Here is a 17108-nt window from a genome sequence, read left to right as displayed (position 1 = left end):
CCTGTTGAAGAGCATGAGAATTCTTTGGAGACAATTCCTAACCTATACTTCTTCTCAAGGTCATGTTTTTTATTAATGGGTTTAAGTATTCCCTTTGTAAGCAAGGGATTGTTAAGCCTTTTGGTTATGCTTACAAAAAAGTCACAGGACAGACATTATCAGCAGCAGTTATAAAATTGTCAATAGCAGTTTCATTGTGCAGCCTAAAACTTAACTCCCTTGACTCTAGAGGTATATATATTAGGTTTAGGTTAGGTTTTTTTAATTAAACCAGCCAGGATGAGTGAAGCCATGAAGGGCGTTTTTATTAATTAAAACACCCAAATGTTGGGTGCTTCAGGTGTTGTTCCTCTTGGATGATCTTGTACCTCTCTGTCTCACACCTGTAAGAATGAGTGATATGGTTAAGGGGGAAACAAAGTGCAGGCAAGGCAATGGAGGCCAGTAGTAATCTTAGGGCTAGGATAATTAGAAATTAGAGAAATTAAGTAAGAGAAATTAGCAAGAGAAATCAGGTAAAATTTATTATACTTAACTTTTGTATCATGAGTTTAGTAGTAAATCTTCATCTTCATCATCATCATCTTCACTGTCACAAAGCTCCAGGTAGGGCTCGGAAACATCAACATCCTCTTCCTGGTATCCAAATAAACGCTTTGCATCACTCAGCTTGTCAGAACACTTCTTTTGCCCTTGCTTCAAAAGAGCCAAGATTCCACTCTTATTTTTGGTTGATAGGTGCTTCTCTTCAATAGTGTACTTGTTAGGATCCTGTAATATATAGACTATTTAATGGGGTTTAAGACATTTACAAATTTCCCTGAAAATACTAAAGAAATTAGAATAAATAAATAAAGTTTTCGGTAAAAGTTCAAATATATGTAAAACACACCAGTACAGTATATGAAAACCATGGAATTGTCTACCTGTCAAAGTTGTAAATAGCAAGACAAGTATAAAATTCTGCTGGATAAATGTTTATGAAGAACTGAATTGCAACACACATTTAGGCTGTTAGCTTACCTTGCTTAGATATGAAGGAAAAATTCCACATAACAACTCTTCAGTATGTTCGGTTAAAATCTCTCTCTTATTCTTGTAATATGCGAGATAATGCAGCATTTCTTGAACAGTGTGTTGTTGCTCTTCTCTGGATCTCTTCTGAAGCTCCACATCTTCTACTGCCTTCTTTTTTTGAGCAAGGGACACTAATAAAAGAGGAAATTCATATTTACTGCAAGTAAACTACAACTCAATTTAATGTAATTACAGTTTAGGTACTTGCATTATACATACTATACATAGTTTATTGTGCAGTATCAACCTGATAAAAACCTACGGATTATGATACTGCACCTATTTTACAAACAGTAGTGATGATATTTTACTTCAAAAATAAGTAAAGCTTATCCATTATGCATGCTAAATGTTAGTTATCTTGATAAGGCCGAATTGTAACCCCTGATAAAATGAGATGTAGTTACATACCATTTTGGCTATGATGAGGCAATAAATTGTGCCATGGCAGGATACCTTCTATTGCATCCTTTTCACTGAGAATTTCAGAGTTTTCACTATTGTAGATTTTTATGAAGCCTTGAAGCTTTTTCCTATCACACTCATTTCTGTGCCGGAGGGAAGAGCGCATTTTACTGGATGCTGCAAATAAAGTTTTTTGGCTGAAAGTTTTAAAGTTGTTAAAAAAATTTCCTCATCATTTACCTACATAGAAATTATAGACAAGAGCTAAATAGAAATTGCTTCAGAGTTAACAAAGAAATAGTAAGCCTACCTGCATCAGTGGCAATCAGATTTTTGCGATGCCTGATAGAGTCTGCAACTGCCTCGATAGAATATTTTATGTTCTTCGAGGTTGTTCCAGTGTTTAACTCTAACTCCTTACAAATCATTTGTAGGTCAGATCGCCATTCTTGAATCAATGACTTTTGAACATCAAGTTTGTCGATCTCATTTGAAACTGTTATTTCCGTCTCTCTGGCCTATTTGAAAATATAATAAATTTAATGAACAAATCACATTAACCATGATGAGTGGTTCGAACCTATGGGCTTGGCATTCCCAGATGCTTGCTGTAGTTGAATGCGCCACAACATGGTCAAAAGAATTGCATCCTAGGGTACTAATGAACCCACAATTCAATTTTTGTTAATTATGCACCCCCATACCCATTCCATGGGCGGTTGTGCATGCAGTTTCCCATGTACTTGGTCTGTGTCCTCCAGTAGTTTTACCTCTGATGGCCCTTTCAATACACATAGAATTCATATTATTGTGATATATCAATACATGGAGAAAGACATTGAAATGGGGGCATCAAAGGCAGAACTACTGAATGACAGAGACCGAGTTCATGGGGGAATTGTGTGAAACCTGGTTTGGCTTCAGTGGAAGCCTTGGGATCCTTGTGGGTGCAGTAGTACTCCAAGTTGCAATTCATCTGACCATGTCGTGGCGTAGTGAACTAGAGCATGCATCTGAGAGCACTCAGTGCATGGGGTTCAAACCCTCATCACAGTTCCCGTGATATATCACGATACTGTGATTTCTCTGTGAACACATTTGATATATCTCGGAATCATACATTTAGGTTAATTAAATACTATATACTTTATACAAATTAACCTTATTGATATATTGAAAAAGTTCAAGCAGTTAATTCAAGGAAATGGTCGCTAATTTATAATGGAAAATATATGTAGTACATGATCTGAACACATAACTAACCTATAAATGCATTATAATACCTTTCACATATAAATGCATTATAATAAGTTTCAAAATAAATACAAATAAATAAAATAAATATATATTATTTTTAGTACCTTTCTGAGTCGAGTAACTAATGCACGAGCCAGTCCATCAATTTTTCGATGGTTCCAAAAGACTGCACCCTCTGTGAGTTCTTCTGTTCTTTCTGAGAAAAATATTTATAGCAATGAACATCTTGAAGAGCATAGATTAATAACAGTTTCATAACATACCTTTACTCACCAAGACCAACTCAAGTTTGACCAATATGTTTTCATTCTTTTATTGATTATTTGAGGGAGTTGATACTTATTGAATACTGAATACAAATCGCATTATACTGATTACAGGGCAGGTAAAATAATAAAAAACTTGATCAGATGAACCATATAAACAAATACCAGCTTTCAGCATGTTTTTAGTTGTAGAGTTGTATCGTGAGAGGTATGCAAACACTTGCTCTGCCTCTTCCCCTAAAGTCATGCCACTTCCTTCTTGCCACCGCCCTCCATATAATACCTTTAACATAAAAGTATACAGTAAAAAAAATTCAAATTATTGTACAAAAATTAAAAGCCTCCTACTATATTAAATGATACGTATATCATTAATCTTAAACAATCAGAAATCTTAAATTTTTTTACACAAACTGTACTTATTATATTTAATGTAATGTATACATTACATTAAATTTAATTAGTATACATAAATGTAATGTTATATTTTTATTTACCTGACAATACCAAGCATGTCCTTTTGCATGTAGGACTCCTAAAAATGGCTTTGCTTGTGGCTAATATTAAACAATGGGTAATGGGGTATCAAAAAATGTTTTATATGAAGAATTCTGATGCACTGCTAAATTTTACATAAAACAAAAATTTACATGGTGTTAGATAAATAAAATGATGATATGGATGCAATTGAAAGGCAAACTATAAAGACATACTCAGTTAAAAAATATGTCATATGACAATGTATATTTATATGTGCATACTTTATTTATAAGAACATTAATTTGAAGACAATATAATTCATTATAATATAGTGTGTGTAGAGAACAAAAGAATACTATACATTAAGTATCTGTAAAGCACATTTTATTACCTCCCAACTTTGTTGTAACGATACAGCTTCTTGTTGCCATCAATATGTACTGCTAAAGGGGTTTTATCACAAGCAGGACACTCATTGTCAGCTTCTCCTCTAATTTTTCTCAGCTCATATTGCTGGAATCGCCATTCGAAGAACACTCTCTTCGAAGTTATATAATTAATGGGTCCAATCTAGGAATAGAATTTTTTAGATGGTGACATTTAAAATGCATATTATGACATAAGATAAATAAACAAAAAAAACATTCCATTTTGTGTTTGAACAAAATTAAAAACTAATTATTAATAAATGAATATACATTACTACAAAATTTTGATAATTTTTGTATTGAAATATAAAACTGAAAATATTAAGAATAACGGTATCAAAACATACACGCCCACGAGAAGCACCAAAGGATTCCAGTGCAGTGACTAATGCCCGAAATGATGTTCCAGGACAATTTCTTTTTATATGGTGCCATGATTCAAGCAGACTGGTGCTGTAGAATGTGCTGCTCTTTCCTAATGATGAATAGAAACCAGACTTGTGCATGGTCTTGCCTAGTTGTTGATGCTCATATCCACAGTGGCATGTATAGATTGGAGTATAGAGGTCATACCTTCCTGTAGTTTAAAATACAGTGCATTGAGTGGTGTGGCGACTTGCTAAAATAGTGATGTAAAAATTAACATTTATAGCAACAAAAATTTCAAAATGTATTGTGATTCAGGAATATCCGGTAATGGAAATAAAAGGGTAAATTTTAAAGTTTATTTACCCATTATAGTGATGAAGATGCAGAGATTGCTGGAGCTTGAAATTTTAAACTTGCAATCTGTGCAGTTGGGGCAAGAATTTGGTGGTTGGGCTGGTACAACAGGTTCTGGTAACAAAGAAAAGGAAGACAGTTTGACAAAATGAGTTTTATGGAAAAGAATTTCAGACTGAATATTTCATTGTTTCTTGATTGTACAAAATATTGACATTATTCTCCAGATAATGACTGAGAAATTCACAGAAAAGAAACAATCAGACGATTAAATCAATCTATAAAACCAAGTGTCAGGTTTAAACTTTAAGACTTCTCCAAATGTTGTAATGACTGAAATGAAACATTTATTCATTTTATTTTGTTATACCAAGATAATCGTAGCTCTAGACTGGGATTGGGAAGTAGAAGTAATCTCGGAACAAAGTACGGATTTTATACAGGTATCGTATACTTACTCCAGTGAAAGATATTTCCTTCAGGGCACACAGTTTGTGTCGGGTCTAATGGCTCATAAAAGCCATTTTTCCAATATAATCTGTGGTGGAAAGGCATGAGAAAATGTTGCATTTGGTCACAAATGTGACACAAAAATGCAAAACAGTCTTCACATTTGATGCTTGCCTCACAATTTGTACATTGTACACAAACTTTACCTGATGAAAAAAGGGGTAATTATTTATACTAATTTTAAATACTGTATACCTAACATTTTAAACAATCTGAAGTCTAAATGTATTAATAGAGTGTCATTAATATGCATATGATGCTTATTATACAGTATAACCTTAATGAACACAGCAATATTTAATTTACCTTTATCTGGAACACCCAACTCAGACAATGTCCAATCGAACAGCATTGCCCTGCTTTCTCCCCAATTAATCTCTGCATTTTTTCTTCTTTTTTGCCAGTCAGAAACACTTGGCTGAGAATCTTTAATTTGTTCAAGTTCTGCAGCAAGTACTTTGAAATATGGGATTACAAATTAGTAAGAAAAATTTGTAAGTGAAAGGAATGATTAGTATAATATGTTAAACAAAATTTCATAGGCATTAAGCACAATTTTGGTACATAATATTTATGACGTGTGTCCATTAAATAAACCCTCATTTAAATACCAACAAATGATGTTGGGACATACCAACATCAAATGATTCCAAAGTTTCTTCACCAGCTGCCAAATAACTTTGAGTGTACGTTCTGCCACTAGTAGAATAGCCCGCATTTTGAATGTGTGGTGGTGAAAGTATAGCAGGCAGAATGTCTGGGTGGCACATTTGAAGATTTAAGCATGGTACATAATTGCAAATTGTATACAAGTATTAATATTTTCAGACAAATCTCAAGATATTACTATAACTAACTTTATGCTACCAAGTTGTTCAGTGTTATAGTAATTTAATCTCCATAATTGTCTAGCATACACTTAAAAATAGGCAACAAATATTATTGGAAAGTACACAAATAACAGCTGTAGAAATATTGTTAAGAAAATAATAGAAGATTACCATCAGATTGGGGTGCAGCTGGTCTTTGTTTTGAATTAATGTGTGATACATCCTGTATGTTATCTTTTTTCTGTTTCTTGTTTGTCACCTTTATTGAGTTTGGTTCCTCCACGTTTAAGAGTCTCTTCAAGTACTCATTTCTTTGTATCATTGCAGCACGTGCTTTCTGGTACTCACGTTCAAGATGTTCTCTAGTCATCACTGCTATTCTCCGGTGAAATTCTGAAGAGAAAATAATACTGTTCGAAGGAAAAGTACAAGAACAAAACAAGAAAATTATGCTTATGCAAAATTATGCTACAATGTACCTATTAATAATCTTAAAATTTGCTACAAATTTCCTACTTATAATTATGTGTTAAATTATGGACTTTCCCATAATGATATGCATGTTAGTGGCATTACCTATACTGCCTACCTGGAGCCCCCTAGAGAGATAGTGACACAAGTTAAGGTAATCCCTTTAGTAAGGTGCTGGGTCAACATAAATAAGCTATAACTAATAAGGACACAAATCAATATGTTCATTTAACAGTGGTATTAACATTTATATAAATATAGCTAAGAATAAGTTTTTACAAGTGTAACAAAGTGAAAGAAATGTATGAAAATTTTGATGATATATTAAAATGCTCATTGATTGAACTTGTCTTCCTATATATAAAGTATAAAAATAGTAAACACAGTACCATTATTGTTGTCTGTAGTTATTTTTGGAACATCTGGTATGTACAGCATACTGTCAAAATCCGATGATCTATCTGAAAAATTGATTGGTAGCGTAAATATTTGAATTCATTGCATAGCCTTTTATACAAACAAAAAAGAAAAATTGTACAGAAAAGCTAACACAACATTATAACACCTTTCTGTGGTACTTTCTATGGTACAAAAGAAAACAAACCTTAATTATAAAGGAAAATAAACTGACAGAAGAACTATGAATACTGCTGAAAATACTTTCCACAAAATATCTGAACCAAGGGATAGTACCCCGAGATTTGAAATATGAAAATTTCACCCTTACAGTATTTAAAAAAAAAGCAGAAAGAGTTAAGCACAAAACTAATGTCCAATCAGCTAGGTATAACACATCTGCAAGCTCATGGCGAAAATCCTAAGGGAGGGAATCATTTACCATCTTTCAGTGAACAATCTTATTCAATCGACACACCATGGTCTTCTTAAAAACAGATGCTACCTTATAAACCTCCTCACTTTTGGGACATGGTAACATGGTACTCAGATAAAGGGTTTCCGGTGGATGTAGTATACATGGATTATGCTAAAGACTTTAATAAGGTACCACATGGAAGACTAGCAAGGAAATTACAGGTTCATGAAAAAAATTGTAAAGTGCACAAAACAATAGTTAAAACAAAGAGAGCAAAAGGTCATACTAAATGGGAATGAATATGAAGAAATGTGTTAAGTTGAGTACCTCAGGGGTCCATTTTTAAGTCTAAAATATTTTTCATATATTGAACATCTATGATATAGAAAAGAATATAATCTAATCAACCACATCCTCATATTTGCAAATGCCTGGCATTTCACGAGCACTTTGTCCGGGGTTTATATTCTAGCCGGGGAGGATTTACTGGGTTAGGCTAACCTAACCTAACTTAACCAAACCAAACCAAGTATCTCAAGTTACAAATATCTCTGGGAATTCATATTATCTGCTGTTGTAGAATTGACAAAATGGACAGTGTCAACAAAATTATTCCCACATACTCCGTCACTATGTGATGGAGTACACATAGAATAGGGACTGAATTGTCCCTGACAGGGACAATTCTGTAACAAATGTTCTAGCATAAAACTTTGTACAGTTTAGTAATTCCTTACCATTTGATGTACTAGGTAGATCCATGTTTGGTGAAGTTTTATAGCTGGAGCTGGAAGATCCTGTCGAGATGACTTCTTCAAAGAGAATAGCTTCAACACATTGTGTCTTGAGTCTTCCAGTACTTGGCCTACAGTTACCAGATCTGATTTACAGAAACTAGTGAACTATGGAGATAAGATTGTTAATAATATACTTTTTTTGAGATTCATATGACTTGCAGCTTAAAAACCAATCTTATTTTAAAATAGTACACTAAAGTACATAGCAAATTGCGAAATTCGTAGTTTTTTAACTACTTTAAAGCTAAATTCTCAAGCTTTGAAAATAAGCACAATTTGCTATTTTAAGCGGAATCTGGCAACTCTGATTTAGCATGTAAACATTGACTTGCATTCACAATGTAGTTATTTATTTTTCAACAATTTAAAACGAGTTATGAAAATACACACATTGGTACATTATTGCAAAGGCACTATACTATATATATATATATATATATATATATATATATATATATATATATATATATATATAAATTGTTGCAAGTCGAGCAACAAATATTTTACATTGAACAACAAATGAGATTGGAAAAGCAGTATTGCCAAAATAGACCCCAGACACACCCTGTGGGTAGTAATGGACCCCCATACCGACCCTATGAGGGGTAGTGGACCCCATAATAACACTATGGGCGATAGTGGACACTATACAAACACTATGGGCGGTAGTTGACTTCATAGAGACCCTGTGGGCGGTAAGGGACCCCCTATCGACCCTGTGGGCGGCAGTGGACCCCCTATCGATCCTGTGGGCGGCAGTGGACCCCCTACCGACCCTGTGGGCGGCAGTGGACCCCTACCGAACGTGTGGGCGGCAGTGGACCCCCTACCGACCCTGTGGGCGGCAGTGGACCCCCTATCGATCCTGTGGGCGGTAGTGGACCCCCCCCCATATCGACCCTGTGGGCGGCAGTGGACCCCCTATCGATCCTGTGGGCGGCAGTGGACCCCCTACCGACCCAGTGGGTGGCAGTGGACCCCCTGCCGACCCTGTGGGCGGTAGTGGACCCCTACCGACCCTGTGGACGGTAGTTGACTTCATAGCGACCCTGTGGGCGGTAGTGGACCCCATACCGACCCTGTGGGTGGCGGTGGACCCCATACCGACTCTGTGGGCGGCAGTGAACCCTATATACTAATCCTGTGGGCGATACTGTACCCTATAGTCATCCTGTGGGGGCAATGGATGCCATACATATCCAGGGGGTGTTATTGTACCCCATACTTATTCTGTGGGTAGTTGGAGCCCCATACCCATCCTGTGGGTTATAGTGGACCCCATACTCATCCTGTGGGTGGTATTGGACCCCATACCTATCCTGTGGGTGGTTGTGAGCCCATACCCATCCTGTCGGTGGTAGTGGACGCAATACACATCCAGTGGATGGTATTGGATCCCATACCCTTCCTGTGGGTGGAAGTGATCCCCATACCATTCCTGTGGGTGGATGTGACCCCCATACTCATCCTGCGGGTGTTATTGGACCCCTTACCCACCTAACAGGTGGTAGTGGACCCTATACTAATCCTATAGTTTCCAATAATCCACACCATACCATCCTGTTTGCAGTAGTTTACCCTATATACATTCCAACATAACATCGTTTTCTGTTAGCGTTCCTACAAAACATTCTTTAAAGATTTCTAAAGCACAAACTATGGTATATAATATTGATTGGTGAAGCACTTATTCTATGTAATAATTTATTGTGCTTATTATAATTTACTAAGAACAACTAATATTTCTCAAAACAAAACTACGAGCCTTCAATAGGATGTAGCTGATCTGTAATATTATAAGAGCATGGACAATAGTAGGTGAATTTCACAACCCATGTGGGACCTGAAAACTACAATTTTCGTTATAATTGAACCAATCACGACTATTCAGCTATCTACGTTGATGGACGAGTACTGTGAGACGTAAATTGGTACGTGAGGAAGAGTTTGAGCCTTGGTAAAAAAGTTAACTGGGAATATATCACATATGTACTAAATCACATTCCACATATTGACTTTAAGCACTAGTCATATATGTACTGTCTTGTGTGAGAACGGGTTGCTCCCCTACATGCACACTGCCCCTACATGCACACTGCCCGTACATGCACACTGCCCTACATGCACACTGCCCTACATGCACACTGCCCGTACATGCACACTGCCCTACATGCACACTCCGCAACATGCACACTGCCCCTACATGCACACTGCCCCTACATGCACGCTGCCCGTACATGCACACTCCCCAACATGCACACTCCGCTACATGCACACTGCCCGTACATGCACACTGCCCTACATGCACACTCCGCAACATGCACACTGCCCCTACATGCACACTGCCCCTACATGCACGCTGCCCGTACATGCACACTCCCCAACATGCACACTCCGCTACATGCACACTCCGCTACATGCACACTGCCCCTACATGCACACTCCCCAACATGCACACTCGCCAACATGCACACTGCCCCTACATGCACACTCCCCAACATGCACACTCGCCAACATGCACACTGCCCCTACATGCTCACTCGCCAACATGCACACTGCCCCTACATGCACACTCGCCAACATGCACACTGCCCCTACATGCACACTCGCCAACATGCACACTGCCCCTACATGCACACTCGCCAACATGCACACTGCCCCTACATGCACACTCGCCAACATGCACACTGCCCCTACATGCACACTCGCCAACATGCACACTGCCCCTACATGCACACTGCCCCTACATGCACACTGCCCCTACATGCACACTGCCCCTACATGCACACTGCCCCTACATGCACACTCGCCAACATGCACACTCGCCAACATGCACACTGCCAATACATGCACACTCCCCTACATGCACACTGCCACTACATGCACACTCGCCAACATGCACACTCCCCTACATGCACACTCGCCAACATGCACACTGCCCCTACATGCACACTCGCCAACATGCACACTGCCCCTACATGCACACTCGCCAACATGCACACTCGCCAACATGCACACTGCCCCTACATGCACACTCCTCTACATGCAAACTCCTCTACATGCACACTCGCCAACATGCACACTCGCCAACATGCACACTCGCCAACATGCACACTCGCCAACATGCACACTCGCCAACATGCACACTGCCCTACATGCACACTGCCCTACATGCACACTCGCCAACATGCACACTCGCCAACATGCACACTCGCCAACATGCACACTCGCCAACATGCACACTGCCCCTACATGCACACTGCCCCTACATGCACACTGCCCCTACATGCACACTCCCCTACATGCACACTCCCCTACATGCACACTCCCCTACATGCACACTACCCTACATGCACACTGCCCCTACATGCACACTGCCCCTACATGCACACTGCCCCTACATGCACACTGCCCCTACATTCACACTGTCCCTACATTCACACTGTCCCTACATGCACACTGCTCCTACAAGCACACTGCCCCTACATTCACACTGCCCCTACATGCACACTGCCCCTACATGCACACTCCCCTACATGCACACTGCCCCTACATGCACACTGCCCCTACATGCACACTGCCCCTACATGCACACTGCCCCTACATGCACACTGCCCCTACATGCACACTGCCCGTACATGCACACTGCCCTACATGCACACTGCCCTACATGCACACTGCCTGTACATGCACACTGCCCGTACATGCACACTGCCCTACATGCACACTCCCCAACATTCACACTCCGCTACATGCACACTGCCCCTACATGCACACTGCCCCTACATGCACGCTGCCCCTACATGCACGCTGCCCGTACATGCACACTCCCCAACATGCACACTCCGCTACATGCACACTCCGCTACATGCACACTGCCCCTACATGCACACTCCCCAACATGCACACTCGCCAACATGCACACTGCCCCTACATGCACACTCGCCAACATGCACACTGCCCCTACATGCACACTCGCCAACATGCACACTCGCCAACATGCAAACTGCCCCTACATGCACACTCGCCAACATGCACACTGCCCCTACATGCACACTCGCCAAGATGCACACTCGCCAACATGCACACTGCCCCTACATGCACACTCGCCAAGATGCACACTCGCCAAGATGCACACTCGCCAAGATGCACACTCGCCAACATGCACACTGCCCCTACATGCACACTGCCCCTACATGCACACTGCCCCTACATGCACACTGCCCCTACATGCACACTGCCCCTACATGCACACTGCCCCTACATGCACACTGCCCCTACATGCACACTGCCCCTACATGCACACTCGCCAACATGCACACTTGCCAACATGCACACTGCCAATACATGCACACTCCCCTACATGCACACTGCCCCTACATGCACACTGCCCCTACATGCACACTCGCCAACATGCACACTCCCCTACATGCACACTCGCCAACATGCACACTGCCCCTACATGCACACTCGCCAACATGCACACTGCCCCTACATGCACACTGCCCCTACATGCACACTGCCCCTACATGCACACTGCCCCTACATGCACACTCCTCTACATGCAAACTCCCCTACATGCAAACTCGCCAACATGCACACTCGCCAACATGCACACTCGCCAACATGCACGCTCGCCAACATGCACACTCGCCAACATGCACACTCGCCAACATGCACACTCGCCAACATGCACACTCGCCAACATGCACACTGCCCTACATGCACACTGCCCTACATGCACACTCCGCTACATGCACACTGCCCCTACATGCACACTCCCCAACATGCACACTCGCCAACATGCACACTGCCCCTACATGCACACTCCCCAACATGCACACTCGCCAACATGCACATTGCCCCTACATGCACACTCGCCAACATGCACACTGCCCCTACATGCACACTCGCCAACATGCACACTGCCCCTACATGCACACTCGCCAACATGCACACTGCCCCTACATGCACACTCGCCAACATGCACACTGCCCCTACATGCACACTCGCCAACATGCACACTGCCCCTACATGCACACTGCCCCTACATGCACACTGCCCCTACATGCACACTGCCCCTACATGCACACTGCCCCTACATGCACACTCGCCAACATGCACACTCGCCAACATGCACACTGCCAATACATGCACACTCCCCTACATGCACACTGCCACTACATGCACACTCGCCAACATGCACACTCCCCTACATACACACTCGCCAACATGCACACTGCCCCTACATGCACACTCGCCAACATGCACACTGCCCCTACATGCACACTCGCCAACATGCACACTCGCCAACATGCACACTGCCCCTACATGCACACTCCTCTACATGCAAACTCCTCTACATGCACACTCGCCAACATGCACACTCGCCAACATGCACACTCGCCAACATGCACACTCGCCAACATGCACACTCGCCAACATGCACACTGCCCTACATGCACACTGCCCTACATGCACACTCGCCAACATGCACACTCGCCAACATGCACACTCGCCAACATGCACACTCGCCAACATGCACACTGCCCCTACATGCACACTGCCCCTACATGCACACTGCCCCTACATGCACACTCCCCTACATGCACACTCCCCTACATGCACACTCCCCTACATGCACACTACCCTACATGCACACTGCCCCTACATGCACACTGCCCCTACATGCACACTGCCCCTACATTCACACTGTCCCTACATTCACACTGTCCCTACATGCACACTGCTCCTACAAGCACACTGCCCCTACATTCACACTGCCCCTACATGCACACTGCCCCTACATGCACACTGCCCCTACATGCACACTGCCCCTACATGCACACTGCCCCTACATGCACACTGCCCGTACATGCACACTGCCCTACATGCACACTGCCCTACATGCACACTGCCTGTACATGCATACTGCCCGTACATGCACACTGCCCTACATGCACACTCCCCAACATTCACACTCCGCTACATGCACACTGCCCCTACATGCACACTGCCCCTACATGCACGCTGCCCCTACATGCACGCTGCCCGTACATGCACACTCCCCAACATGCACACTCCGCTACATGCACACTCCGCTACATGCACACTGCCCCTACATGCACACTCCCCAACATGCACACTCGCCAACATGCACACTGCCCCTACATGCACACTCGCCAACATGCACACTGCCCCTACATGCACACTCGCCAACATGCACACTGCCCCTACATGCACACTCGCCAACATGCACACTCGCCAACATGCAAACTGCCCCTACATGCACACTCGCCAACATGCACACTGCCCCTACATGCACACTCGCCAAGATGCACACTCGCCAACATGCACACTGCCCCTACATGCACACTCGCAAAGATGCACACTCGCCAAGATGCACACTCGCCAAGATGCACACTCGCCAACATGCACACTGCCCCTACATGCACACTGCCCCTACATGCACACTGCCCCTACATGCACACTGCCCCTACATGCACACTGCCCCTACATGCACACTGCCCCTACATGCACACTGCCCCTACATGCACACTCGCCAACATGCACACTCGCCAACATGCACACTGCCAATACATGCACACTCCCCTACATGCACACTGCCCCTACATGCACACTGCCCCTACATGCACACTCGCCAACATGCACACTCCCCTACATGCACACTCGCCAACATGCACACTGCCCCTACATGCACACTCGCCAACATGCACACTGCCCCTACATGCACACTGCCCCTACATGCACACTGCCCCTACATGCACACTGCCCCTACATGCACACTCCTCTACATGCAAACTCCCCTACATGCACACTCGCCAACATGCACGCTCGCCAACATGCACACTCGCCAACATGCACACTCGCCAACATGCACACTCGCCAACATGCACACTCGCCAACATGCACACTGCCCTACATGCACACTGCCCTACATGCACACTCCCCAACATGCACACTCGCCAACATGCACACTCACCAACATGCACACTCGCCAACATGCACACTCTCCAACATGCACGCTGCCCCTACATGCACACTGCCCCTACATGCACACTGCCCCTACATGCACACTGCCTCTACATGCACACTGCCCCTACATGCACACTGCCCCTACATGCACACTGCCCCTACATGCACACTGCCCCTACATGCACACTCCCCTACATGCACACTCCCCTACATGCACACTCCCCTACATGCACACTACCCTACATGCACACTGCCCCTACATGCACACTGCCCCTACATTCACACTGTCCCTACATGCTCACTGCCCCTACATGCACACTGCCCCTACATGCACACTGCCCCTACATGCACACTGCCCCTACATGCACACTCCCCTACATGCACACTCCCCTACATGCACACTGACCCTACATGCACACTGCCCCTACATGCACACTGCCCCTACATGCACATTGCGCGTACATGCACACTGCCCTACTTGCACACTGCCCCTACTTGCACACTGTCCCTACATGCACACTGTCCCTACATGCACACTGTCTATACATGCACACTGTCCCTACATGCACACTGCCCCTACATGCACACTGCCCCTACATGTACACTCCACATTATGCACACTGCCCCTACATGCACACTCCACATTATGCACACTGCCCCTACATGCACACTGTCCTACATGCACACTGCCCCTATATACACACTCGGCAACATGCACACTGCGCCTACATGCACACTGCTCCTACATGGACACTGCCCCTACATGCACACTCCCCTACATGCGCACTGCCCCTACATCCACACTCCCCTACATGCACACTGCTTCTACATGCACACAGCCCCTATATACACACTCTACAACATGCACACTGCTCCTACATGCACACTGCCCCTACATGCACACTCCCCTACATGCACACTCCCCTACATGCACACTGCCCCTACAGGCACACTGCCCTACATGCACACTGCCCCTACATGCACACCGTCCTTACATGCACACTGCCCCTACATGCACACTGCCCCTACATGCACACTGCCCCTACATGCACACGGTCCCTACATGCACACTGCCCCTACATTCACACTGCCCTACATTCACACTGGCCCTACATGCACACTGCCCCTACATGCACACTGCCCTAAATGCACACTGCCAATACATGCACACTCCCCTACATGCACACTCCCCTTACATGCACACTGCCCCTACATTCACACCGTCCTTACATGCACACTGCCCCTACATGCACACTGCCCCTACATGCACACTGCCCCTACATGCACACGGTCCCTACATGCACACTGCCCCTACATTCACACTGCCCTACATTCACACTGGCCCTACATGCACACTGCCCCTACATGCACACTGCCCTAAATGCACACTGCCAATACATGCACACTCCCCTACATGCACACTCCCCTTACATGCACACTGCCCCTACATGCACACTGCCCCTACATGCACACTGCCCCTACATGCACACTGCCCCTACATGCACACTGCCCCTACATGCACACTGCCCCTACATGCACACTGCCCCTACATGCACACTGCCCCTACATGCACACTGCCCCTACATGCACACTGCCCCTACATTAACACTGTCCTACATTCACACTGCCCTACATGCACACTGCCCTACATTCACACTGCCCTACATTCACACTGTCCCTACATTCACACTGTCCCTACATTCACACTGTCCCTACATTCACACTGTCCCTACATGCACACTGCTCCTACATGCACACTGCCCCTACATTCACACTGCCCCTACATGCACACTGCCCCTACATGCACACTCCCCTACATGCACACTGCCCCTACATGCACACTGCCCCTACATGCACACTGCCCCTACATGCACACTGCCCGTACATGCACACTGCCCTACGTGCACACTGCCCTACGTGCACACTGCCCTACGTGCACACTGCCCTACATGCACACTGCCCTACATGCACACTGCCCGTACATGCACACTGCCCTACATGCACACTGCCCTACATGCACACTGCCCTACATGCACACTGCCCCTACATGCACG

General features: G+C 44.0%; 1 protein-coding gene across 2 annotated transcripts; it reads right to left on the bottom strand.

Moving 5' to 3' along the window:
- Positions 1-280: 280 nt before the first annotated feature.
- LOC138372769 (uncharacterized) lies at positions 281-8118 on the bottom strand. 2 transcript variants are annotated; one of them, XM_069338391.1, is made up of 13 exons: positions 7999-8118; positions 6837-6908; positions 5095-6369; positions 4646-4750; positions 4261-4490; positions 3877-4055; positions 3171-3288; positions 2844-2935; positions 1793-2000; positions 1489-1659; positions 1024-1208; positions 538-771; positions 281-385 (listed from the first exon to the last, which is right to left on the bottom strand). In XM_069338391.1, the coding sequence occupies exons 7-12, from the start codon at positions 3250-3252 to the stop codon at positions 544-546; spliced, it is 966 nt and encodes a 321-aa protein (XP_069194492.1). In that variant the 5' UTR covers positions 3253-3288; positions 3877-4055; positions 4261-4490; positions 4646-4750; positions 5095-6369; positions 6837-6908; positions 7999-8118; the 3' UTR covers positions 281-385; positions 538-543. The 2 variants fall into 2 exon arrangements, with proteins under 2 accessions (XP_069194492.1, XP_069194493.1); XM_069338392.1 differs by lacking the exons at positions 281-385; positions 3877-4055; positions 4261-4490; ... (2 more) ...; positions 6837-6908; positions 7999-8118 and adding an exon at positions 3503-3798 and having other exon boundaries at positions 392-771.
- Between the last annotated feature and the right edge of the window lie 8990 nt (positions 8119-17108).

This window comes from Procambarus clarkii, chromosome 39 (genome assembly GCF_040958095.1).
Source record: "Procambarus clarkii isolate CNS0578487 chromosome 39, FALCON_Pclarkii_2.0, whole genome shotgun sequence".
NCBI lineage: Eukaryota > Metazoa > Arthropoda > Malacostraca > Decapoda > Cambaridae > Procambarus > Procambarus clarkii.
The sequence above is the reverse complement of the archived record's forward strand: the minus strand, read 5'-3'. Positions and strand labels throughout refer to the sequence as shown.